This window comes from Arabidopsis thaliana (assembly GCF_000001735.4).
Source record: "Arabidopsis thaliana chromosome 1 sequence".
NCBI lineage: Eukaryota > Viridiplantae > Streptophyta > Magnoliopsida > Brassicales > Brassicaceae > Arabidopsis > Arabidopsis thaliana.
In genome coordinates this window covers 10,902,678-10,927,783 of record NC_003070.9, presented here as the reverse complement: position 1 = coordinate 10,927,783, position 25,106 = coordinate 10,902,678, and the positions used below count along the sequence as shown (strand labels likewise).

General features: G+C 34.8%; 6 protein-coding genes and 1 long non-coding RNA gene across 15 annotated transcripts; 4 read left to right on the top strand and 3 right to left on the bottom strand.

The window, feature by feature from the left end:
* Positions 1–1,222: 1,222 nt before the first annotated feature.
* Positions 1,223–3,865, top strand: AT1G30780 (F-box associated ubiquitination effector family protein; the record flags this gene model as incomplete). The annotated part of the gene is made up of 5 exons (NM_102814.2): positions 1,223–1,677; positions 2,204–2,602; positions 3,093–3,419; positions 3,494–3,624; positions 3,729–3,865. The coding sequence occupies 5 exons, from the start codon at positions 1,223–1,225 to the stop codon at positions 3,863–3,865; spliced, it is 1,449 nt and encodes a 482-aa protein (NP_174364.2).
* A 1,846-nt stretch (positions 3,866–5,711) lies between these two features.
* Positions 5,712–5,949, top strand: AT1G06353. The gene has a single exon (NR_139068.1). It is a non-coding gene; the product is annotated as an other RNA (long non-coding RNA).
* Positions 5,950–7,074: 1,125 nt separating this feature from the next.
* AT1G30760 (FAD-binding Berberine family protein) lies at positions 7,075–9,517 on the bottom strand (the record flags this gene model as incomplete). 2 transcript variants are annotated; one of them, NM_001332928.1, is made up of 3 exons in its annotated part: positions 7,075–7,963; positions 8,100–8,586; positions 8,967–9,506. In NM_001332928.1, 3 exons carry the CDS (start codon positions 9,461–9,463, stop codon positions 7,343–7,345), a joined length of 1,605 nt encoding a protein of 534 aa, NP_001319117.1. In that variant the 3' UTR covers positions 7,075–7,342. The 2 variants fall into 2 exon arrangements, with proteins under 2 accessions (NP_001319117.1, NP_174363.2); NM_102813.3 differs by having other exon boundaries at positions 7,107–7,963; positions 8,967–9,517.
* An 8,482-nt stretch (positions 9,518–17,999) lies between these two features.
* AT1G30757 (uncharacterized protein) lies at positions 18,000–18,804 on the bottom strand. 2 transcript variants are annotated; one of them, NM_001332927.1, is made up of 2 exons: positions 18,633–18,804; positions 18,000–18,521 (listed from the first exon to the last, which is right to left on the bottom strand). In NM_001332927.1, the coding sequence occupies exon 2, from the start codon at positions 18,495–18,497 to the stop codon at positions 18,393–18,395; it is 105 nt and encodes a 34-aa protein (NP_001319116.1). In that variant the 5' UTR covers positions 18,498–18,521; positions 18,633–18,804; the 3' UTR covers positions 18,000–18,392. The 2 variants fall into 2 exon arrangements, with proteins under 2 accessions (NP_001319116.1, NP_683333.1); NM_148492.2 differs by having other exon boundaries at positions 18,000–18,754.
* On the top strand, positions 18,024–22,053 carry AT1G30755 (elongation factor G, putative (DUF668)). 6 transcript variants are annotated; one of them, NM_001332926.1, is made up of 13 exons: positions 18,024–18,489; positions 18,918–19,259; positions 19,358–19,686; positions 19,767–19,859; positions 19,957–20,047; positions 20,131–20,224; positions 20,301–20,398; positions 20,475–20,544; positions 20,634–20,731; positions 20,812–20,928; positions 21,024–21,100; positions 21,177–21,221; positions 21,307–21,967. In NM_001332926.1, the coding sequence occupies exons 2-13, from the start codon at positions 19,011–19,013 to the stop codon at positions 21,791–21,793; spliced, it is 1,848 nt and encodes a 615-aa protein (NP_001320549.1). In that variant the 5' UTR covers positions 18,024–18,489; positions 18,918–19,010; the 3' UTR covers positions 21,794–21,967. The 6 variants fall into 6 exon arrangements, with proteins under 6 accessions (NP_001320549.1, NP_001320551.1, NP_564362.1 ...); NM_001332925.1 differs by having other exon boundaries at positions 18,028–18,723; positions 21,307–22,053; NM_102812.3 differs by having other exon boundaries at positions 18,028–19,259; positions 21,307–22,053.
* Positions 22,054–22,059: 6 nt separating this feature from the next.
* AT1G30750 (TPRXL) lies at positions 22,060–23,009 on the top strand. The gene has a single exon (NM_102811.2). It carries the CDS (start codon positions 22,096–22,098, stop codon positions 22,732–22,734), a length of 639 nt encoding a protein of 212 aa, NP_564361.1. The 5' UTR covers positions 22,060–22,095; the 3' UTR covers positions 22,735–23,009.
* Positions 23,010–23,044: 35 nt separating this feature from the next.
* Positions 23,045–24,789, bottom strand: AT1G30740 (FAD-binding Berberine family protein; the record flags this gene model as incomplete). 2 transcript variants are annotated; one of them, NM_001332921.1, is made up of 1 exon in its annotated part: positions 23,045–24,789. In NM_001332921.1, the coding sequence occupies exon 1, from the start codon at positions 24,762–24,764 to the stop codon at positions 23,154–23,156; it is 1,611 nt and encodes a 536-aa protein (NP_001322315.1). In that variant the 5' UTR covers positions 24,765–24,789. The 2 variants fall into 2 exon arrangements, with proteins under 2 accessions (NP_001322315.1, NP_174361.1); NM_102810.2 differs by having other exon boundaries at positions 23,154–24,757.
* Between the last annotated feature and the right edge of the window lie 317 nt (positions 24,790–25,106).

Sequence of the window (25,106 nt, the reverse complement as noted above, 5' to 3'; positions counted from 1 at the left end):
AATATAAAAATTGATCCTTAAAATATGAAATAGGATTCAATCAAATTTAATTGAATGAACGGAAAAAATCATCTATATACACAAAGTTTTTTTTCGTCTTTAATAATTTTTTTTATTGACGAGCCACATAAATTGCACCTATGGAAACAACTAAAAGAATTATTGAAATAAGTTCAAATGGCAGAAAAAATATGCTGATATATGAATTCCTATTTGTTGACTATTACTTATTAAATCTTGCTCTAGAGAGTCATACAGAAAGCAGCTTTTTCTCCACTCCAAAAAGTCACCCTCGAGAGATAAGTATTCTGAAAGCTCATCGATGGCACTTTGTAAGTTCTAACTATAGCTTTGTGTTCAACATGGTCACCGGTCTGATCCTTGGCCAAGTCCTTATATGTTATGTTAACAAATTCACTTTTGGCGTTAAGTCTCTCATTTGGCGGTTCCACATCTTCACTAGTTTCTATTGCCACTCTCACGATCTTCAAATGGGAAATATGGCTCTGCAGGAACAACAGTACCACTCATGGAGTCACGGTATGTGTACACCAAATAAGGCTAAGAAAAAATTACATATGAATGATCTTTTCTTTTTAACCAGTTTTATCAATATGATTTTGTCCAAACTATAGCTTTGATTTATCTTTATGAAAAATATAAACTATCAAACATAAGTAATTTATCAATAAGGCAAAAAAAAAAAAAGATAGAAAGAAGAAAGAGTTTGAATTTTAGTTGATTTACATCTATTATAAAATTTGAATTTTGTATGTCCTAACTTTTTTGAAAGAAACACTTACTGCTAATTAGTTTCAGTACTTATTTGAATTGTTTGTTAGGAAAACCAAATGTTGTTTGACACGATCGTAAGGATCGGTTATTATTTTCCCTAATCGGTTTGGCCTAATCGGTTTGGTTTAGATTAATCAAAACAAGACCATATAGTGTGTACGAAAAGGTTCTTATTCGTTGCCGTTGACCTAATAATTTCGATTTATCAAAATTGATCTTTGGTCAAAACACTCCTCGTTGACATGACGTTTGACTTTGAATAAAAAAGTATTAGCATATGCTTTGGTGAAAAGTAGGAACACAATGCAAATAATAGCAAAGATTTTACAATTGTCAACCAATTAATTCAAAGCTATAAATTTGAATCTTCAGTAACCCTAAAATTACGAAAAAGACTAAACATCAACACCCACACACACTAAATACAATGGCATCACTTTCACTTGTTCTTAGATACGTCGTCTTTTTGAGTTTCTTCATACTCCAAAAGCCCAAAGAAACATTTTCTTCACGACTACAGAGATCCCACGCTAAAGTAGCTCAGATTGGAGCCGACGATTATCCATCTTCTGGTCGTAATACACCGGTCCACGACCTTGGATTCCCTGACTTCCCTTCTTTCCAAGAAGCAGTGGCGCCACCACCGCCTCCGCCTGATCTTCCTCTCCTAGCGCCGCCTCTGCCTGATGTGCCTCTCCTTCCACCGCCGGCATTTCCTGATTTTGAGAAACCTAGGTTACCGGTTCCGGTTTGGCCTTCACTCCCCGAGTACCCGCCCTTTCCATTTGTAGATCAGTCTGCTCCTTACCAAGGCTTCGCTCCGAGATTTGATGAGTCCGCTAATTGGATGCCTTCTACCCCAAGCATCCCTCAAGTGTTTCCGTAAAGGCTTAAACCAATAACACTCATGATGAAGACTCATTTCGCAAAAAAAAAACTACTATTTGAATTTCAAAGTTTTTGTATCATTTAATAATTTTAAATCTTACGTAGGTTTCAAGCAAGCAATAAATAAATTAAAGTTAGAATATATATATTTAACGTAATATATACCATTAGAGATGATTAAGTAGTAAAAATATCATTTATTGGAAACAAAAAATTCCAAAGTTTATCACCATGCTAAAGAAAAAGATCCCCAAGTTTCTCATTATTTTTTGGAAACGTGTATTTAACCATATTCAATTATGCATGTTCTCACTTCTCATTAATTAATTTTTTTCCTAGTCGTCCCCATTCTTTTGCTTTGGGCTTTTAGTAGTTGGGCCCAATTCTAGCAATGAGTTTTGTCGGATTTTGTGTCGAAAAAAAAAAAAAGCTCCTTGAAGAAGAAGACCCAATTTAAAAAAAGAGGAACCTCCTTTGTCGAATACACATCTAGCTCTTTGCGGTTGTCGCTCAAATCTAGGTGTTTGCGATTCAAATCCAATCTTCTCCGAGTCGAATTCTGGGTTTCGTCGGGAACCGCCGTAAAAGGCAAGGACAGGTTCTGCAACAGACCAAGTAAGTTAGATCCGAACCCTGTTGATCTAAAGACGGTTAGATTGCCTTCCAAGTTTAGGTTGAAGAAACTCCTTTGTCGAGTCGAATCATCTGAGGTTTGCTTTGGAGATGGTAATGAGAAAGACACAAACCCAAGTGAGATAGATTTAGATTCGCTCCCTTTTGATCTAAAGATGGTTATACTTACTAGATTGTCTGCCAAGTCTCTTACGAATTTCAAACGCGTCTCTAAAATGTGGTCTTCCATCATCGGAAGCCAAAGATTCATCGATTCCTTCTTCACTATGTCCTCGAAGCAATCACGGTTTGTAGTCGCTTTGAGTAATGGTTTTTTCAATAAGCCTAAGGATAAGCTTATCTTCTTCTTCACGTTTTCACATGAGGGAGACTATGCTTCTTCTTTGGTACCTCATTTCGAGATTGCAGTACCATAAATGAGCTTTAGTTTCCACTCAGGGTCTTGTGACTCTGTCCATGGCTTTCTCTCTGTTACCGCTGAATTTCGGCACATGATATGTAACCCTAGCACGGAGCAAGTCATTAAGACCATCTCCATCAATGGTTTCTCATTGAGAAACTGTTTAATATAAAAATAAAATATAATCAAAAAGTATGAGAGAGAGTAGAATTAGTCTCTCAAGTGAGAAACTCTAAGAAACCCATAAGAACACTTGTATATCATCTATTGGTCAAATATTATTTTATTGTTAAAATTTAATTATATAACTAATATTTATTAAAATACTAATATCTTTTTTTTTTTTAGAAACCAAGAAGGTATCTCACTGATGGAGATGTCCTAAGTTTCCTGTTAACACTCGATTCGTGGGATACGATCCGATTGATGATCAACAAAAAGCATTGTCTGTATCTGTGCCGTCGAGAAAGAGAAATCTAGAGCACAAGGTCTTAACACTAGGGGGAGGTGGTCAAGGATGGAGACACATTGAAGTTACCAATGCGCCTTTTAGCCCGGTAACTGTGGGAGTAAGCATCGATGGTTTTGTCTACTATGGTGCTTATAGCCCAACCCCACCTATGAATCCAGTTTTGGTGTGTTTTGATGTTAGGTCTGAGAAGATAAGTTTTATCAAAGCTCCTAATGATGTTTTACAATGGGGGTATGAAGCAATATTCATAGAATACAAAGGGAAGCTAGGTCCATTGTGAGATTCCCTTATGGTCGTTTCCATAGTTTTGATTTATGGATTCTAGAAGACGTTGAGAGACATGAATGGTCAAAGCAAACATGTGTGTTTCCCTCCTCTGTCGCGTGGGATTATGTTGGGGATATCCAAATGTCTTTTCCAGGCACCAACAAGGCTGGTGAGATCATTATGGCTCCAAAGTTGTTGTCACTCGATAATCGACCTTCTACATTTTCTACTATAATGTTGAAACAACAAACATTAGAAGAGTTAGGCTCTTAGGAATTGGAGACGATGAAGAATTTAGGCGCTGTTCCGGATTCGTAGACGAGGGTGAATGTCATGTCCGCATCGCACCTCAACATGTAGAGAGTATTGCCCGTTTTAAGGATCCTATCATGTCAAGGATCCTAATGTAAGAGAAGAGTTGAACAAGCCAGTTTATTGTTAATTGTTATCTTATGACTGACGAGATGTGTGTTATTAATTGTGTTCATATCTCCGGTGACTATGGCCTGTTTGTTTCTCCATCCAAATGATCCATCCAAATGGAGATGGAAAATGATGTTTGTTTATGACAATTTAACAAGCATTTGGATGAATCATCTGGATGATACATCTGAATGAGTTTCAAAATTTAGGCAAATTAATGAAATTCATTTGGATGAATTTGTTTGAACCATTTGGATGGAGATGGTTCATTCAAAAATAACAAAAGACAGATATACTCTTGTTTATAATCATAATTTAAATAATATTTTTTTTTATAGATTTCTTATATAATATTTTTAAAATTATATATTGAAACAAAAAAAAACTCTAAAAAATCATGAAATCACGGATTATTATTTTATGTCATAATCGTAAAATCGTGGAATTGCGTTTTTTTGCCAAAAACCGCAAAATCATAATTTTTGATGTAAAATTATAGAAAGCGGTATTCCACCTAAAACCATAGAACTATATTTTTATGCCGAAACCACTAAATTATATTTTCTCGCCAAAATGGCAATATTATGTTTTTCCGCCAAAACTGCAAAATCATGTTTTCCCACCAAAATTGCAAAATCATATTTTCTCACCATAACCGTAAAATCATGTTTTCCCGTCAAAATCATAAGATTATATTTTTCGCCAAAACCGCAAAATCATGTTTTTTTGCCAAAACCGCAAAAATCATATTTTCCCGCCGGAACCGCAAAATTTATTTTTCGTCAAAACCGCAAAAATCTTATTTTTACGCCAAAACAGCAAAATCATGTTTTCCCGCCAAAATCATAAAATCATATTTTTCCGCAAAACCGTAAAATCATGTTTCCCGCCAAAACCGCAAAATCCCGTCAAAACCGCAAAATCATATTTTTCCCGCCAAAACCGCAAAATCATGTTTTTCCCGCCATAACCGCAAAATCATGTTTTTCCCGTCAAAACCATAAAATCATGTTTTCCCGCCAAAACCCTAAAATCATGTTTTCGCAAATCCGTAAAATTATGTTTTCCCGCCAAAACCGCAAACACATGTTTTCCCACCAAAATCGCAAAATCATATTTTACCGCCAAAACCGTAAAATCGTGTATTCTCGGCGAAACCGCAAAATCATATTTTTCCGCCAAAACCGTAAACGGTATTTTGCTAAAACCGTAAAATCATATTTTCCCGCCAATATGTTTGATATTGATAATGGGTAATGATGTTGAATATTTGTCATTTGTCAAAATAAAAGCATGGGTATTTTAGTCATTTTTATCTAAATGAGAATATGGATGAACTACAAAATGATCAAACAAATAAAGATTCATTTAAATGCATCATTTAGATTAAATTACAAATAGTAAAACAAACATCATTCAGATGTATCATTCAAATGAATCATGTAAGTGGATCATCTGAATGGAAATGATAAATGATGAAACAGACAGGGCCTATATGGAATCATTATGTAGGAATGATGGCGAAAAAGACGAGCTATTCTTTATCTCGGGATCAGAATAATAAGGAAAGGCGCAACTCCAATTTAAATCCCTATGACAAAGACATCTTTCCCACATAGTATAAGAGTTGGTTTAGACGCAACATCAAGTGAAGTATTTACCTTAATACACTCATCATCTAGTGAATGTTTTATTAAAGAGCAAGATCTTTTCCCAAATTGATCAAAAAGAAAGAAACAGAGTTTGGACAAGTATCAAAGTCTCAAACTAAAAAAAAAAACTAAATCACAAACACACTTGTACCAACTATATATCTTTGGAGTATTTAGTAATAGAGCAAATCATCCATCCATCAAGCCAGATCTTTTCCGGTCTGATCAAGTCGATCATCGACGTCGACATTCCCTTAGACCGATAAGGAACTGCTCATCACCACGAAAAATGTCCAGGTTTTCATACTGACCAAGCAAATCATCTACGTGAACAGTCCCAAAATTTTCAACGTTAAGGCCCTCCTCGGCTTCATTCTCAGTATCCTCAATGGCTTCAGTATCCTCAATGGCAAGGTTCTCTTCGTCGTATACTAGATGACATACAACCATTTCTTCAAAAGATATCGAGTTTCTTTGGTACTCGTACTGGTACCACCCGGTCTTGAGATCATCCTTGGTGAAAAGACCAATTTTTCCTTAAACCCTATGACTTCATTCCCCTTGCAGATTGGATGATTACTCTCCTAACTTATCCCAAGTACCCAAGAAGGTATCGTTTGACCAATCATTCTTTACGGAATCTGCATTCACTTTAGTTATTATATGTATTCCCTTGTACATAAAAAATGACTCACCTACGTACTGCAACATCATCTGCATAAGAGTGTTATTGAGCCCCAACAACAGGATAAGAGTGTTATTGAGCAGAATACGGTGAGGCTTGAGAAGAAATGCTCTTGTCCACAACATGGAACAACGAATGAGGAGCTGACAATGCATCTAACTTAGACAATGTTAAGCACTAAATAAAACAAACAATATTAACAAAACAAATACAACTTCAACTTATTTTTTAAAGAAACACATTTTGATTCTTTTAAAAGAAGTTTAAACATTATAAACATTTGAACTTTTTTTTTTTTGGACAACACATTTGAACTTTATACTACAGTTTAAATCCTAAAATTGAAGGATTTAGGTAGATATTAATACATGATTGTATATTCGGGTGAAATTAACAATCAATTACACTTATACAATCTTAAACACTAGACAAAATAAACAATATTAACAAAACAAATACAACTTAAAATTTTAAAATTTTAGTTACAAAATATCGTCTTGCGGTGTACCATACATTTAAATTAAACAAAATAATAGCATATATTTATATATCATCTTAAAAACAAAAATGTAAATTTTGAAAATAAAAATATAGGCTTGCGGTATACCGCGAGTTACTATATAGTATAACACATAATCATATATGTTAAAAATAACAAATTTTAAAAAACAAATCGTCTTACAGTATACGGTATACAGGGTCAATCCGTAGTTTGTCTGTACAAAATTGGTTCTCTATTTCCTATTACAATCATTTTTTTCTTTCTTTGGGATGAAATATAAAGATTGGAGGAAATTAGGAAGATGAATATCTCCTTCTAGATACATATTTTCTACAAGGTAGTATCCTATCACTATTGTTTAAAAGAGGTGTGTTTAAATAGGGAATTGTGGTGGAACAATAGGGAGTTTGCCATTAAACCAAACTATCATCATTTATAGGCAAATATGATTTGATTTGGTTTAGCCAAATTTGCCATTACTTCTAAGACCTCATAAGGGATTAGATTGGATAACAATTTTGAAATACAAGTGTGTTGGCCATGTTTAAAAGCACAAAAACACAAGTAACAAGTCTTTCCTAAGAGAAATCTTAAACCACACTCTTATTCTTGTCTAACTCCAAATTCACTCAAGTTCTGTAGGAATACTTTGTTCATGTCTAAAGAAATTCTCAGGATCAAACTTAGCTTTAATCTCCACCAACCTTTCAAAATTACCCTTGAAATACCTATTCCCCCATTCTCTTGCATCACTCCCTTTACCATTCATCCCCAAATCAAGATCTCTATAGTTCACGTACGCGGATCTCGGGCTTTTCGATACATACTGCTCCATGTAACTATACATTTCCCTCATCCACCCCATATGCTTCGCCTCGCTTGTTTTCCCATCTTGCCACAAAGTCAGCCATTGTATCTTGAACAATGTCCCACTCCTATGTGGGAAAGGTGTCTCTGTCTCGGGAATTTTTGCCATCATTCCTCCATAAGGATTCCATATAGTCAATGGTGAGTCCTCTTCTAGAAGCTTCTCCCACAACCCTTCTAATCCCTCTACTGGAATTGGCTCTTCCACATAGTCTGACTTGGCTTTGAAGTAATTCTTGAACAACGATTTCCCATCGAGTAAAGCTTCTGATGGGGCAGTGCTTGGAAAACCTGCAATGTACATCACCGATTTGATCCAGCTTGTCTCTAAACAATCTTTCTTCGTTAGTCCAAGCTGTGGGAAACTCCTTTGCATCACCTGTCAAACAAACCCGGGGTTGTTATTGTCATAATCAAAACTTTCCTTCCTTAATTTATCATAACCATTAACTTTCATAAATTAACAAACAGACCCCTAATATTACGAAATTTAAATTTGACCCCATTAATTTTACCTGCAACAAACGATTAGCGTCGCCGAGAAATTGGCCTTGGTACGAAGTCGAGATAGTTCTTTCTTTGCTCTTCGGAGTTTTGCTCGTCGGCTGAATAATCACACGGATAAAGAGATCTTCGTCGAGCTTATCAGCGACTTGTTGCCACTTGTACAAAAGCTTAGTTCCGTCTTGCTCAAGCGTCCTCGTGACGGTAAACACCGTAACAATCTCTGGCACCGGAACGAGCTTTATTTTCCAGGCAAGTATTACGCCGAAGCTTCCTCCTCCACCTCCTCGAATCGCCCAGAAAACGTCTTCTCCCATCGCCGCGCGATTCAAGATTTTGCCGTCAGCGTCAACGATCCTAGCATCGAGGACGTTATCAGCTCCGAGACCAAACTTACGCATCATTGAACCATAGGCTCCGCCGATTATGTGACCGCCGATGCCTAGGCTGGTGCATAAACCCGCCGGAAAACCGTGGATTTTGCTTTTCTCTTGGATCCTTAAAAACCATGAAATATAAACCAAAGAAGAACCGGGTCATAACCACAGCTTAACCATCATATTCGGTTGTTTTATAGTAAATTGGTTCGGTTTAAAAAATTTAAATTGTTCAGCTTAACCAAACCAAAGCCTAAATGTGGAAAATGTCCCCAAAGAAACTAAAATTTCATACTTTTGCGTAAACCCGAATATGTTTGAAATGAATGAATGTAACTTCTTCCTTTTCTTTCATAAATAAGTATATCTTGTACTATATAAAGTAAATCAAATATTTTAAAACTTTAGGGTGTAGCTTAGAATATTAAATCGTTTCTCGGTGGCAATATATAAATCGTTGTAGACGTGGTTAAAAAAAGAAGATTATAACATATGATTTACCTGTAATAAACCTCTCCAATAGAAGCACCAGCGTGAACCCACGCGCTGTTACTTTCTATATCAACACTGATCTGTCTAAGCTTGGACAAGTCGACGATCACAAACGCCGTTTCCATCTCCGAGACGTAAGAGAGGCCTTCGTAGTCATGACCACCGCTTCTTAACCGCAAGTGAAGCTTCAGCTTCTTGGCGCAAAGAACGGCGGCCTGAACGTGCGTTTCGTAAAGCGGCTCGAAAATGAACTCTGGCTTAGGATTTGAAGGCATCAAGTAACGGAGATTTTGAGCTGACGTCTCTAAGGCGAGTTTAAAGGAAGAGGCGTTTAGGTCGTGAGTGAAGAACGATGAGTCCATTGGAAAGGAAGCGTCGGAGTTGTCGACTAGACACATCACGAAGTCTTGTTGGATTGTGGAAAAAGACAATGGAATGTAAGAAAGGGATAGTAATAGTAGCGTTACAAGAAACGCGTTTGTGTTATTCATTAATACAAACGCCATTTTTGTGTGTTGTTTAGTGGTTGTGAGGTTTTTGTGTTTGTTGAGGAGTTTCATATGTATGTGTTGGGTTTAAATAGAGAGAGGGAAGGGGTTTATACGTAAAGTTGATGTAATATTTACGTCATGTTCTTTTGACTCTTGTTTAGTGTTAATTATTTCTTTACCATTTTCGAATCATTAATAATGGCTATTACTACTTGATTGTTTAATTCATACTTTATAGCCTTTTTGGAATTGGAGTGTATATATTCAATATCCTCAAACAAATCATTCCATCAAAAAAAATAATTTTAGGGTGATCGTTTTTGCTGAAAGCTTGAAAAATATGCCGATCTAATTATCCGATCCAGTTAAAAATCTGTAATAGAAATTTGGAATGTTGTATTATACTTATATTTAACAAAAACTACGAAAAATGCTATTATCTCTATGCATCAAATCTGACACTTGTTGCCTTATGTACTGTGAGTTCGAAGAAAAAGTCATTATTATATTTAATTCAAATTATTTGTATATTTTTCTATTTTTGAGCCGAATCTGAAATGAAACATTATTGACATTGGATAACCTCTTTCTAAAATTTTCGTGTCAATGAAAAAAGGAAAATGTTAATGTACAATCTGTTTTTATAATTAATTGATTAAGACCCCAAGTTTATGGAGAAATATATGGTGTTTGAAAGTAGGTCATAATTTGTGGGTTTTAACTTTAGAGGGGACAATTTCTTCATTATTTCAAAGATACTGACACCACCATCTCCAGTAATTGTGGCTCAAAAATTTAATATATTTTCTTCAATTTATATTTGAATAAAATATACAATAAATCTTAGAGAGTTGTCTTAAGTTGCATAATCCTACTCAATCAAAAATATTCTGTAACTAAATGGTATAGTTATTATGGTTTATTTTAGATATTTTTGTCAACTTTAAATTTTTTAGCAAAGAAAGAAAATTTAAGAGTGGAAAATATTTTATGTAACAGTGTAGTCTTAACTCTTAAGATAGAATCTAAATTACTTTTGGTCGTTTAATATGTTTTACGTTTATAGTGAGTGGCCAAGTAGAAAAATAGTGGATGATCCATAAATAGAAAGCCTACAACTCTTACTTAATTACTTGGAAAAAAAACTTACACCATTCGAAATATTATAAATTGGTTTTTCCTAGCAAGTATATATAGGTTTTAACCTTCAAAACTATATAGTCCGTAGAATATATTTGTTGTCGCCTCAATTTTTTTAGAATGGCGTTGTTATATATTAAAAACCCTTATATGTATTATTAGTTTTGATCGTATGTATAACTTATACAAAATATTATTTTATCAACAATTAAGCATGAAATTAAGTAACTATTAGCCGGATTGATGTTGGGGAGGTATAGTAATAGTTTTATTTAGGAAAATTTTCTTTCAAAAATCATCAATTATTTAGCTATATATATATATATATATATAAATATTGGATTCTAGAAAATACACTAACTAACAAATTTAGCTATGTTAATAACCAGATTCCCTTCTTTCTTATGGTTGTTTGGTTCAACTTTGATTACTTTCTGTCCTTTAACTTTTCATTTAGATTTATGAAATCTCTTTATAAAAAATTACTACCTTTAAATTGAGTTACAAATTGTTTTGTGGGTATCTGTGATGTATAGCACTTAATAAGAGATGTATAGTGATACTATAATACATTAATACTAATGATAATTAATCTTTTATTGATCGCACCACCAAACGCTAAGCTTGACCATTCATACTTGTGAATGCAAAGCCACTTTAGAAGTCAACAAACTGACCTATGTAGTACTAAGCCTCAATTTACCAACTCCATTTCACTTTAAATAGATTCTCCACTATCCCTTATGTTTACATCCTGTAGATTTTGGTATTTCCTAAAAGGACTAGTGTTTTCTAACAGATGATAAAAATATGATTTCATATTAGTATGAGTCTACCTCATACCCAAAAGCTAGCTCAAGAGTTGAGGTTTACCACATACTTATATATTGCTCCATAAATTATCAAAATCTCGATGTAGGACATATTCTAATACACCCCCTCACGCTCAGGACTGGACATCTGAAACGTGAAGTTTGTGGGACTGGACATCCACGGATGGTCTACAATCGAGACACATTGAAACCTGACTCTGATACCATATTACAAAATAAGAATTGAGCTGAGCTATTAAGAAAAGTTTGTTAAGATTTTCGATTCTTATTTCTTAAAGAGTAAAGTGTAAAACAATTTTCTTATATAGAACTGTTCTAACTTAACCAGTCAATTGAACCGGATAATAATATATTCTAACTAAACTGGATGGTATATGTACTCCAAGATCTAGAGATGTTGTGGTGGGTAAAAAAGCCCAACCCGACCTGAACCCAAAATAAACCTGCCCACCAAAAACCCAACTTTAGAAAACCCAGATGGGTTTTTGATTTAGTGGGTAAAGCCCGAAAAAAACTGATTGTTTTGAGACTACCCGTGGGTACCCAACTTGGTGTTTGTCATTTTCTTAGAGTTTATTTTAACTGCTAATATACTATTATATGTATGTTGTATCTATAATTTGCTTATAAATATATTTTAAATTGTATTTATTTTCTGTATTACATATATATTTGATGAGAAAAAGGTTGAATTGTGTTTTTGGCGGAAAAATGTTGAATATCATTTTTGGCGGAAAAATGTTAAAATTGTGTTTTTGATCGGAAAATGTGAAATCCTTTTTGGCGGGAAAATGTTGAATGTCGGTTTTGGCGGAAAAATGTTAAATTGCGTTTTTAGCGGGAAAATGTGAAATCATTTTTGGCGAAAAATGTTGAATCGCGTTTTTGGCGGAAAAATGTTGAATTGCGTTTTGGCGGGAAAATATTGAATGTCGTTTTTGGCGGGAAAATGTTGAATTGCGTTTTGGCGAGAAAATATTGAATGTCGTTTTTGGCGGGAAAATGTTGAATTGCGTTTTGGCGGGAAAATGTTGATTGTCGTTTTTGGCGGAAAAATGTTGAATGTCTTTTTTAGCGGGTAAATGTTGAATGTCTTTTTTGGCGGTAAACTGTTAAATCGCGGTTTTGGCGAAAAAATGTGAAATCTTTTTTGACGAGAAAATGTTGATTCACCTGAAAAAGGACTTAAAAAACCCGTAGGTACCCATTACCCAATGAGGTAAACCCATATGGGTTTTATTTATTTGGGTACCCAACCCATTTTAAACCTGTATTTTTTTTTCAGAAAAAATAGATTTATGAACTTAAAATTTTATGTGGGTTTTGAATACCCAGTGGGTTTTAACCCATCATTAACATCTCTACCAAGATCTTTACACACGATACACATATACTTGTGTGAATAAAAGGTGTTAGTGTAAAACACGATACACATATACTTGTGTGAATAAAAGGTGTTAGTGTAAAGGTCACCTAAACAAATGGTAAGATAAGTAGTGATTGATAGTATTTGTGGCCAATTTAGCTTAAAGAACAAAGTGACATCAACGACATTGCCTAAAGATTAATTATGCAATGACATATGTGGCCCATATACTGATCATTCTATCACACTTCTATTAATCACACTTGTATCTTTTGATATAATCACATTTATATACATAAATAAACATGACTCCAAGTGGTATATATATTCTTACCCAAATAGTGAATCACTTTTACCTCAAAAATTCAACTTAAGAGTGGAAGTCGTACGAATTAATTTCATTCGTTTGTGGAATTTTGCTTTATTTTTCATATGGTAAGAATGCATGTTAGTGTTTTTCTCTAAATTACTAAGTGAATTCAGTAATGGAATAAAACAATAGAAAATTACATTATTGATTGATTGATTTTGATTGAGTATTAAAAAAAACTGATCTTTACCGGGAGACATTGTTGACCACACTGCGATATACATATATAGATTAATTTAGTTCTCACGAAATATTATGGTCAGTGGTAACTAGAAAACATAACCAACTAACCAATGGTTAGAAAAAGTTGTAGAAAACTATTGAGAGTACGAATTTGATTTAAGAATTAGATTCTTAATGACATTATTGAGGATTTTAATTAGAACACTTTTGAAAGACGAGAGAGAGAGAGTGCAACTGCAAATGTAATCATAAGTCTTTGTTAATAATTGACGAGGTAGTCTAAAAGCATCCACATTGGTCATATCTGTGTAGATATTTTAAAAATAAATTAAGATTAAATTTAAAAACATCTTCTATTTTGGAGGTCAGAAATGTTTTTGTAAAGACATTATTACTCATTTAAAGACACTTCATCTATTTTCTTCTATTATTTTTATTTTAAAGACACGATCAAAATATCACCAATGAGAATAGTTTTACTAGCATCCACCATTTATTTAATTGTTACAAAAGGAAATAATCATAAATTAACTTAATATGAATTACTTTCTTAATTCAAATATCGATCGTCTAACATCATTTATATTTAGAAAAAGTGGGAAGTCGTGATGAAAATTCTTGCAAGTAGAGACTTAAACAAAAGAAAGAGATTCTTGCTGGGATATACTTTTCAGAATGCCATACACGCCATCTGGGGGAGCGGAATAAGAGATGACACGGAGAACAATAATCTACACCGGAAAAGCTAGTCAAGTTAATAAACAAGAATGTACGTAATCGGGTGAGCACTATTACAAAGGGAGGAAACTCATCGCTCGCGGGATGCATCTAAACTTGGTGTGCGACAAGACAATGCTAAGAATAGATTTAAACCAAAAGTTAAAAAAAGTTTGCATTAATCATGTATAAACATTTATTTTCTCTTTAAAAATAATTTAATATTAAATTAAAAAAAAATAACATCATATACATTTTTTGTAAATTCTTTTTGTGTGCAAAATATCATCTAGTACCATGCTTTAGGTCCATTCAAAAATTTAATGAGTGGACTACTCGACCGCTTCAGTCATCCTGAAAAATCAATTTTTACCCCTAGTTAACAAAAAAATAATCAACATTAATACTACTTTGTGAATAGGTGTCTTTCTAAAACATGTGTTTCATTTTATAAGCAGTTTCTGGTGGAAAATCGACGAATAAATGTGATAGGAAACAAAATATGTTCCCCTTAGTTAATGAGCTATACTCTACCAATAAAATTGAGTAATTTAGATTTCCAAAAAAAATTAAACGAATGTAAGTAACCTTTTTGTGAGTTTAGTGACATGCGGTGTAATCATACTGGTAAGAAACTCATGATAAATTATAACTGGTGTTTTGGTGTTTTATTTTGGAAGGAACATACCATGTTAGGATTAAAAAATATATGTCAACCAACTAATTTATTTTTGTTGAAAACACCTCTACCGACAGTTCTTCTTAACAGTTGAAAAAAAAACAAATGGAGAAAATGATTTGAAAGGTAAAAGTACAAAATAAGTCAAACTAATTTAGTTTAAATTGATCTCAAATGATTTTCTGACAATTGATAATAACTATCACGTTTGTCACATATACTGTGATATTTTGTCATTTATTAAGTATATAACAGATTAATAATCACACATCTGCAATAACAAAAACGACCTAATTCTTGTAGAAGTCTGCTGACTAGATTCTTGAGTTTTTACTTAAACTTATAAGATAATCGTCACCACTTAAGAGATCTACCACCTTTTCTTGTTTAGATCCGTCAATACATATGTAAGAATGTACAATTAATCTAATTGACCCGTGTACGTAGATGTTTTATCTTCTGGAATTTGGGTGTGTATTATTTAATCTTAAACTAATTTATTTTATTTCGTTCAATGGGAAGTGTAATTAGCATTGAGAAATTTCGCCGGTTAATGCGCAAACAGAGAAAGCATTCAAAAGCTCAAAAACAAATAAACGACGTCCGTTTTATACCATCCAATTGATGCACTTCCAAGTTTTGATGGGGTGGGTGTTATGCGTGTATGTATAAATGTATATAGAGAGAGAGCTAGACTCATTTCATGGGCTTATTATGCTTATACGGTTGTACCTATTTATATAATTTAAAACTATATATAACTTCGGCTAGTCCATATTGTGAATAACTTATGACCAAACCAGTGACGAATTATAAAAATTTAGCGATTGATTCAAAAGAAATTTACAATACAATATATGAAACTGTAATTAATTCTCATGTTGGTATTGCTATGAATCTTACCCGCACCACAAAATCTACAATAGAATGTGTAGAAACGTGCTTTACATAGAAAATTAGGTAAATGTCAAGAAAATAAAAAATAATTAACACTAATTGTAATGATAATTAACTGAGTTGATCTTAGAAATGCCAAAAGAGTACGGTTAAACATATATATATATAAATATAACACGTTATTTAGATCTCCTAAAATATATATATATATATATTTGGAATTTAAATACATGGACAAACCAATATTTAATCATATAAACTTTAATAATAATAATAAATGGTATATGTGAGGTGATTATTTCAAAAAATAGATGTTTACATAAAAAAATAGAGCATGATAATGAAGAAAATACTTAAAATATATAGATAACTAAACCATATAAAAATCCATTTGATAATATAGTGGTCCACCAAAAATCTTTCAAAATATTTAAAAATCACGTTTGTTCACTTCGACAAAAAAACAATTTGTGATTTACTTGAGGGTTGCTAGCTCTCCCAACTTTTGTTATTGGTTGCAATTTCTTTATATGAACTTAGTTTTGTTTGTACGTAGTTGCCTAAATAAAACACTGAAAAACGTACAAAGACTACAAAGTATTACTAATTCCGTAATTACTCAAAAATTTAATATATGTGATCAGTGCAATTGATGATATAGTTAGACACCGAACAACCATCTGTCAAACTCAAAAGTCAATAATTTTATATAATTTCCTAGTTTCACCAGCCGGCTCATGATCCGCATGCAAATCTTGAAATATTCTTGATAGCACAATAAATTTATTAAATTCTTTGTATGGGGTTCTTATCTCCATATTCCATGTTTTATGTGTCCTTGTATTAAATATTGTTAACAAGAGTCGAGACATATTAAACATGTCATGTTCCACTATTACTAACTTATCGTAGATAATGCTTGCCACAAGATACCGAAATAAATATATCATGTTAGCACACTTCTTTGGTTTGGTAGTTGGATCGGGTCATTTCCGATTTAATCTGTCGATTTAAGTGCAACTAAAGAAAATATTCGATGTCGACCAATAGAACAAACATGGGCTATATAGATATATATAACATTTGGTTTTTATTTTATTTTGTTAAAGAAAACATTTGGTTGCTATTTTCACATGGATCATTATAAATTTTGGTTTTGGATGCTATTAATCTACAATCCTCGTATAGTTATTTATTTTCTTCTGTAACCTCAAACATATATCTAATGTGTGAACTGAAATAAAATAAGATATAACCCACTTAACAATACCAAGTTCACATGTTAGCTACGCCATAAAGTTTCAAAATACTAAGACTTCACGCTCGCATGCTCAAGCAGCAAGCACCCACACAAGTAGTAACATATATATCTATATTTTATTTACATTGTGCTAAAATATCTCTTCTAGATAAGTTTTAAAACGAGAATCATGAGAAAAAAATAATTTATAACAAAATTTGTTGATGATGTTAGGATGTAGATCAATGTTTTATAATAATGATGTTGTAAAAAAGGCGATAAGTGTACTTTCAATCTTGTTTATCATTAATATGGCCTTTATCAAAGTGTACACTACTAAAAAAGACACTGCAAAAACAATATAATGAGAACAAGAACATTTGGAAATTCAGTTCACTATACCTTCTTAATCTGAAGAATTTGAACCACTTTAATAGAACACTTGTGATATTACCTTGAAATTTATAAATCAAAGTTAATATACAGATTATTCTTTCTTTAATTTGTTAATGGACTATACAAGTCAAAGATTTACCAAGACATACATGGCTAATTGTAATTAACAATCTCGAGCACACAATCTACTTTTGTTATAAATTGCCGCATCTATTTATGAAGACACCATGAAGCAGTAAAACTAAAATACATCTACAACGACGGACATTTAAAGATGTTTTTACTTGATATAATAATCACCATGTTAATACGGAAATTACATGATATTGAGTTATAGATAAAAATCTAGTAGATACATCCTAATTATATATAGCATAATAAAGCTTTAAATTGAAATGTTGACAAGGAGATGCATGAATTTAAAGGCATAGGCCATAGCTTAGTTACCATTTTTGTAAACGACCGTCTTCGCAACCACTTCTTTTTCTCGTTGACCTGACAAAAGCTTCAAATTATAGTTATTGTGGATTGACTTTATTTTACATAGTGTAGGTTTTGTTTATCATCACAAATTATTTTAACAATCACCATCTCTAATCTTTTACGCCATTAATATTAATATTTTCATAATATATTTTAGCAGTCAGATTTATAAATTGTACCTATTTATTTTGTTTTAAACAGTAGGTTAATGATAATAATATTAACAATTTACAAAAAATTATGTATTAAAATAACATGATTATTTTTTTTTTGTCGTTTTTGTTACGCTGAAAAATTACATACCCAATTTAAATCTCACTTCCAAAAGACATAAAAGGATTGTTTTTTACTTTGTGAAAATTACATATTGACAGTCCTATTTTGATGGGCCTAAAAATGGCCCAATAGTAATTAGTTTGGGCAGCAGCATTTCACCTCTGCGACGGTCGGAGCTCATCTTCAATCATAACTTCATCTTCTTCAAGCAAATCAACTAAACTCTGATCAATCCAGAAGGAGCGAAAGAGAACTATAGATCGGATGACTAAATTCCCAACAAACCATAGTTTATCCAAAATTTTCCTTGGACTAAACCGGAATTTCCACCGGTTCAGAATTAAACCGGTACGGTACACCCAATTCAGCAACAACAAACAAAAATAAACCAGAATCTCCCGATCACCGCACTGGTTACATTCCCGGCGCCGGAAACCGCCTCTACTACCGCGTCGCAGCGAGTAAGCATGTCTTCTGTCTTCTTCCTCTTATACTTTTCATTAGCGTTGAAATTAAGGTTTGAATATACTCGAAATAAGATTGGATAAATCTTCTGCAATTCGAAGAAATTCAACGAGAGAGAGATTGCTGAAAAAAAACTAACCTAAAAAGCACGTCACAAGGCCGGCGAGATATCTTCAACAATGGTCTTCTTCTCTTTCGATAAACAACAAATAAAAAAATTCCAAAAGGAAGTAAGAATAGTCGTCTCTCTGACTTCTCTTTAAAATGATAAGTCAAAGTAAACAAATTGATGCCACGGTGCTTCCTCTTTAGCTTGTGAATGGTGTATAATAAAAACTCTTCCTTGCTCTGACTTTGTCTTTCCCATTTTACCAAGTCTTTCTTTTTGTCCCCACCATAGTTGCAATTCTTGATTTTCTCTCAGGTTTTGAATCTTTTGGGTCATTTGGTCTCTCTTCTGCTGTTTTCCTCTGAAGATTAGAGCTTTACCAGAGAGATAACTTGTTGGAGAAGACAAATGGGAGGTGTTTGTTCTTGTGTATTCAAAGATGATGATAAGAAGAAGAAGTTGAGATCAAACGATGATGATAAGTCAAGAGGGTTTTCTGGGAAACTTAAGTCTATGAGAAGAAGTAAAACCTCTGATTCTTATTATTCAGATAATTACGGAGGCTCAAGACGGAAAAGTTCTAAGCCTGATGAGGTTGTTTTCAACTTTTCTGGCGAGCTTGGTCCGATGCCTCCATTAAGGAACGATTCCACCAAGGTTTTTGTTTTCAAAGGCTTCTTTAGGATATGCAACTTCTCTAGCTAAAGATTTCATCTTTGTATTGATGAGAATTTGGTTCTTGTTTTTTTCTACAGTTTATGCAGAGGAACTCGTTTATGGGACGGGCTGGGGTAATGGGGCTAGAGAAAGCTGTTGAAGTTCTAGACACGCTCGGGAGCAGCATGACTCGTATGAATCCGAGCAACGCGTATCTCTCTGGTGTTACATCGTCCCGTGGTGGCAAAGTCACTATATTGGCTTTTGAAGTGGCCAATACTATTGCCAAAGGTGCTGCTTTGCTGCAATCTTTGTCTGAAGAGAATCTCAAGTTCATGAAGAAAGATATGTTGCATTCCGAGGAAGTCAAGAAGTTGGTTTCTACGGATACCACAGAGTTGCAAATTCTTGCTGCTTCTGACAAAAGGTTTGTGTTTTATAATTTATCCCCATTTGTTTCTGTCTTTGGTTCGTTTTCTTTCTTGATTTATTTTCTTTTTCCTGTAGGGAGGAACTCGATCTTTTCTCTGGAGAGGTTATCAGGTTTGGTAATATGTGCAAAGATCTGCAGTGGCACAATCTCGATCGATATTTTATGAAGTAAGTTTAGTTTGTGTTGAACAAGTCCTTATCTAATGCTTTTTAGTCACTTACATGCCAGTGGATTTTCATTGTACACGGGTCTATAACGTTTCAGGCTTGACACAGAGAACTCACAGCATAAACTGCTCAAAGATGATGCAGAGGCAAGGATGCAAGAGCTCGTCACTCTTGCCAGAATCACTTCTGTATGTTTCCATGTTGAAGTTTCAATGAGCTGTTGTAATCTTTTTCTGGGAGATTTGAAACTAACTTGCATTGGCTTTATCAGGAGTTATATCACGAGTTGCAAGCTTTGGATAGGTTTGAACAAGATTACAGGAGAAAGCTTGCAGAAGTAGAGTCTTTAAACCTCCCTCGGAGAGGTTGGTCTTACTATTTATTTGATCAGTCTTAGCTCTTTCAAGAACACCCGATTTCATTTTCTTTTTCTACATGTAGGAGAGGGTATCGTCATCTTACAAAATGAACTAAAACAACAGAAGAAACTCGTGAAGAGCTTACAGAAGAAATCCCTATGGTCCCAGAATCTGGCAGAGGCAAGTGGTTATTGAATTGCTGTGTCTAAGTGTGTGGTACATATGCTAGTTATTCTAATATCTTCTTTTGTTGCAGATAATTGAGAAGCTTGTGGATGTTGTAAGTTATATACGGCAGACGATTGTGGAAGTTTTTGGCAACAATGGTAATGTTTCTTTGTACCGCTGGTCCTCTTATAATGACTCCACTTCTGGAAAACCAAATTTCAACTATCATTTTCTTAACCAACAATAGGTCTAAGAGACAATGAAGGGGAGCAGGGAAGAGAACGATTAGGTGAAGCCGGTCTTTCGTTACACTATGCTAATCTAATACAACAAATCGATAATATTGTAAGCCTAAGATTCCAGATTCTCACCAGTCTTATTCTGATATATATTCTCTGGTTGAAACTGATCCTTGAAATTTCTAGGCGTCTCGACCATCGTCACTTCCTTCTAATGTAAGGGACACGCTGTACAATGCATTACCCGCTACTGTCAAGACAGCTCTTCGTCCTCGGCTACAAACTCTTGATCAGGAGGAAGAGGTTTGTCCAAAAAAGATCTCTGTTTCTCAAGTATATCGTCAGGCATTGTTTGGTTCTGTTTCTTGTTTTGTTACCTAACTTGAGTGTTTCTGCAGCTTTCAGTACCTGAGATCAAAGCTGAAATGGAGAAGTCGCTTCAATGGCTTGTCCCGTTCGCTGAAAACACCACCAAGTAAGTATTCCTTCACCATCATTTTTGGTTTAATATGTTTCTCCTTGTTCATTTTGGTCACATTCAATTTTCACAGAGCACATCAAGGCTTCGGATGGGTAGGTGAATGGGCAAATTCAAGGTAAGTCTCTATCAGCTACTGAAGTTTTAAATTTTGAATCTTCAAACTGATCTAGCAAACTACGAATTGGTAATTTGGAATACAGGATAGAGTTTGGGAAAGGAAAAGGAAAAGGCGAGAACAACGGGAATCCAACACGACTTCAGACGCTTCATCATGCGGATAAACCAATAGTTGATTCATATGTACTCGAACTCGTTGTATGGCTTCATCGACTAATGAAGTCATCAAAGAAACGTGCTCACGGCGTTAAGCTTCAAGAAACCAACCATGTCTCTCCACCCAACAACAGAACCATCTCCAACACGCAACTATCACTCTCCCCTGACTTCACCTACAAAAACCAGCTCTCTCTAGAAGACAGGTTGTTGTTAGACAGAGTCCAAAGTATAAGATTTGGTCCAAATCTAAGTAAGAGTCAAGAGTTAGTCGGCTTGAAGAAGAACAAGAAAGGATTCAAGATTTGGGCACTGAGTAGAAGTACAGGAAACTCTCCAAAAGTTGATCTTTCAGATAAGAACTCTTCTAGTGATTTGGATGTCCTTGATGGTTTGGATTTCGCTTTCCAATAGGCGCAACACGTTCGGTTTGAGAACCGGTTTTTGATCAAATTCTTCTGTATTTATAGATAAATTCTATCATTCTTGTATATAAACACAGCATATAAGCACAAAACAGTGATGTAATAGTTGATACAGAAACAAAGACACTATATGGTTGGTTTAGTTGGATTTTGTGTTTCAGGTCAACTACTTTCTTTTTTCTCTCCATCAACTCCTCAGACAATCTTAAAGAAGCTAACAACTCCAGGTTTGTCTGTCTATAAGTTCTGCTGTTTAGTAAACCGGAAAATACACTGGGAAAACTCAAGAAAATGGACATGAAATTCGCCAAAACCGGGAGATGTATGCTCACAATCATTTTCTGCCTTCTGGTATCATCAATTTCAGAGGCTGCACAAGTAACCAAAATCACCACACCATTAGAACCAACAGGAGGAGTAAGCGTGAACCAGAACCAACCAATTCTTGGTCAACCTTCTTCTTCTTCACCTGTAAACCAGCCTTTAACCGGGTTAAGCCAACCATTAATCGGATTCAATCAACCTTCATCAACTGGTTTGAAGCAACCAATTCTTGGTCAGCCATCTACTTCTTCTTCGGTAAACCAGCCTTTAACCGGGATAAATCAACCATTAACCGGATTTAATCAGCCATCATCAACTGGACTCAACAATCCAATTCTTGGTCAGCCATCTACTTCTTCTTCCCTTAACCAACCTTTAACCGGGTTTAATCAACCATCATCAACTGGATTCAACCAACCGATTTCTTCGTCTTCTTCTTCATCATCATCTGCTCAAAATCAACCCTTTACGAATCGACTCAACCAGAACAATCTCTCTGGCGTTCCATTTCTTAATGGAAATTCAAAGTTGAAGGTCTCCGGCACAAAGATTATCTTTATCTGGATTGGTCTTTTCCTTGCTTTGCACGGTACTGACAGGAACTGAACCCTACACATCCTATGGAGTTTCATCAATGTATAATTTTCATTATATTTGTTCCATAACTTTTCTTATTGTTCTGTCTTGGGTTCTAGTTTAAGAGTGTGTATGTATGTATAATTACTGAAATGTTATTCTTCTTCTTTTTGTTATTTGCTGAGTGTTAGATCCGGTTTTAACTCCAGTTCCGGTTCAGTCTAATTTGGTTTTTCTCTTTTCCGATATATGGAATCATGGAGTGTATTATGAAGCAAACTAAAACCAACATATGATATAGAAAATTAGAACTTAGAAAGGATGTATTTTTCAAAACGTGTGCTATATATGCCACAATATAGCTTGCAGCTAAATCTATTAAAAAATATTCCAAGTTTCATAAAAAAACACTATAAGGAAGTTACTATTGTTACATGGACTAAAGTTATCTATCTTCTATTAGGAGGTAAAGTTGGTATACTCTGCTCATTTCTAAAGAAATTATCCGGATCAACAGCCGTTTTAACACGAACCAATCGATCAAAATTCTCGCCAAAATACTTCCTCCCATAGATTTCTCCCTTTCGATAACCATCCGCTCCATGATCATTAACCCCGATATCAATATCCCTATAGTTTAAATACGAACTCCTAGGATTTTTCGACACAAACGGAGTCATAATATTATAAGTCGTTCTTAAATTACCAATGTAAAGTCTTTCCGCTTCCGGTCCAGCATCGGGCCAAGTCACCGAATGCTGGATCTTATATAGTTTGTGCCGATGCGGAAACGCCGTTGCATTCACTGCGGTCACGTTTAAACTCCCTCCATACGGATTCAAAACCAAACCGGTTCTATCTAACGTCGCCAATTTCTGAAACAACCGGTTTAATTCTGGTTTGGTCATCTCTTTCTCTACGTAATCTGATTTTCTCTTGAGAAATTTAGCCGAATCCGGTTCTCTCTCGAGTAATATCTCCGGTTTGACTTTGTCCACGTCTACATGATTCATCCACCATAAGAGTGATTGGATCCACGTCATCTCCTTACAATCTTCTTTCTTCAAACCCAACTCCGGAAACTCCTCCGCCATCTTTAAAACGACGTCGTCTGCTTTTCCAAGATACAACGCCCTGAGTTTAGTGTTCACCGTACTTGTTTTGTTCTGCGTCGGAGATGATAACAACACTCTCATGAATAAACCCGGGTCGGTTCTAGGAGCTACGAATTGCCATTTGTAAACCATGTCAAGGGCATTTTCGTCTACAGACTTATCAACTCTGAAAACGGTTACGGTTTTTGGAACGGTCACGAGTTTCACTTTGAAAGCTAAAACGACGCCGAAGCTTCCGCCGCCTCCGCCGCGAATCGCCCAGAAGAGATCTTCTTCCATCGATTTCCGATCGTGAATCTGACCGTTAGCGTCAACGATTGTAGCGTCGACGACGTGATCTATAGTGAGTCCGAATTTTCGAATCATGTGTCCGTATCCACCACCGCTAACGTGTCCTCCAACGCCGACGGTAGGACAAACTCCGGCAGGGAAAGCATGGACCTCGCTCTTCTCCCAGATCCTATAATAAAGCTCGCCGAGCGTCGCGCCGGTTTGTACCCAAGCGGATCCTCCTCCGTCGTTTAAATCGACGGTGATGTTTCGGAAATTGGATAGATCAAGTACGAGGAACGTTACGGCGGAGACGTAAGAAAGACCGTCGTAGTCATGACCGCCGCTACGAATCTTCAGCTGGAGATTAAGCGTTTTGGCGCAAATCACGGCGGCTTGAACGTGTGAATCGACACGGGGCACGATGATGATCGACGGTTTTGGCATTGAGGAGGTGTTGAAACGGGCGTTTCTGATGTAGGCGCGTAAGGTAGGAGTGAAGGAAATGCTAGTACGTGGTAAAACGACGTCGGAGAGATCAATGTCGGAGATAGTTGTCACGTTTTTGAAACATTGGACAAAATCTTCGTAGATAGTTACGGAATCTGCAGAACTCAATGACATTGAGTACGATGCAGCGAAGAATAGAAGAAAGATAAGATACATTTTGTTCATTCTTTTTTTTTTTTTTCACTTTTGAGTTTTTTGTTAGAGATTTGGATAAATAGAGAATTTTTGGCTTTTTGAGAAAGTGTACTTTTGATTTTTCGGCCAAATATTTCCAACTTTGACAATGGTAATAATTGGTGTGATTTAACTAAACTTTGACGTAATGTTAGGACATCTTCGGCTAATTGAAATTTTATGGGAATTGTGATATTTTGAAACAAAAAATAGTAGGAAATAAAGAAATTGATATAAGCAAGAATCAATCAGCCGAATCTTGAAATCATAATGATATCTAGATTTATGTAAACAAAAATCTTAAGTGTGCTTGAAATATACAAAATACATGTG

What these genes read in the sequence shown, in the direction of transcription:
- AT1G30757 (NM_001332927.1), bottom strand. Translation starts at nt 18,497, where the DNA reads ATGCTTACTCGCTGCGACGCGGTAGTAGAGGCGGTTTCCGGCGCCGGG.
- AT1G30755 (NM_001332925.1), top strand. Translation starts at nt 19,011, where the DNA reads ATGGGAGGTGTTTGTTCTTGTGTATTCAAAGATGATGATAAGAAGAAG. An exon ending in CTCTTGCCAGAATCACTTCT is followed by an intron (nt 20,048 to 20,130) that starts GTATGTTTCCAT and finishes TGGCTTTATCAG; the next exon opens with GAGTTATATCACGAGTTGCA. An exon ending in TACAACAAATCGATAATATT is followed by an intron (nt 20,732 to 20,811) that starts GTAAGCCTAAGA and finishes TGAAATTTCTAG; the next exon opens with GCGTCTCGACCATCGTCACT.
- AT1G30750 (NM_102811.2), top strand. Translation starts at nt 22,096, where the DNA reads ATGGACATGAAATTCGCCAAAACCGGGAGATGTATGCTCACAATCATT.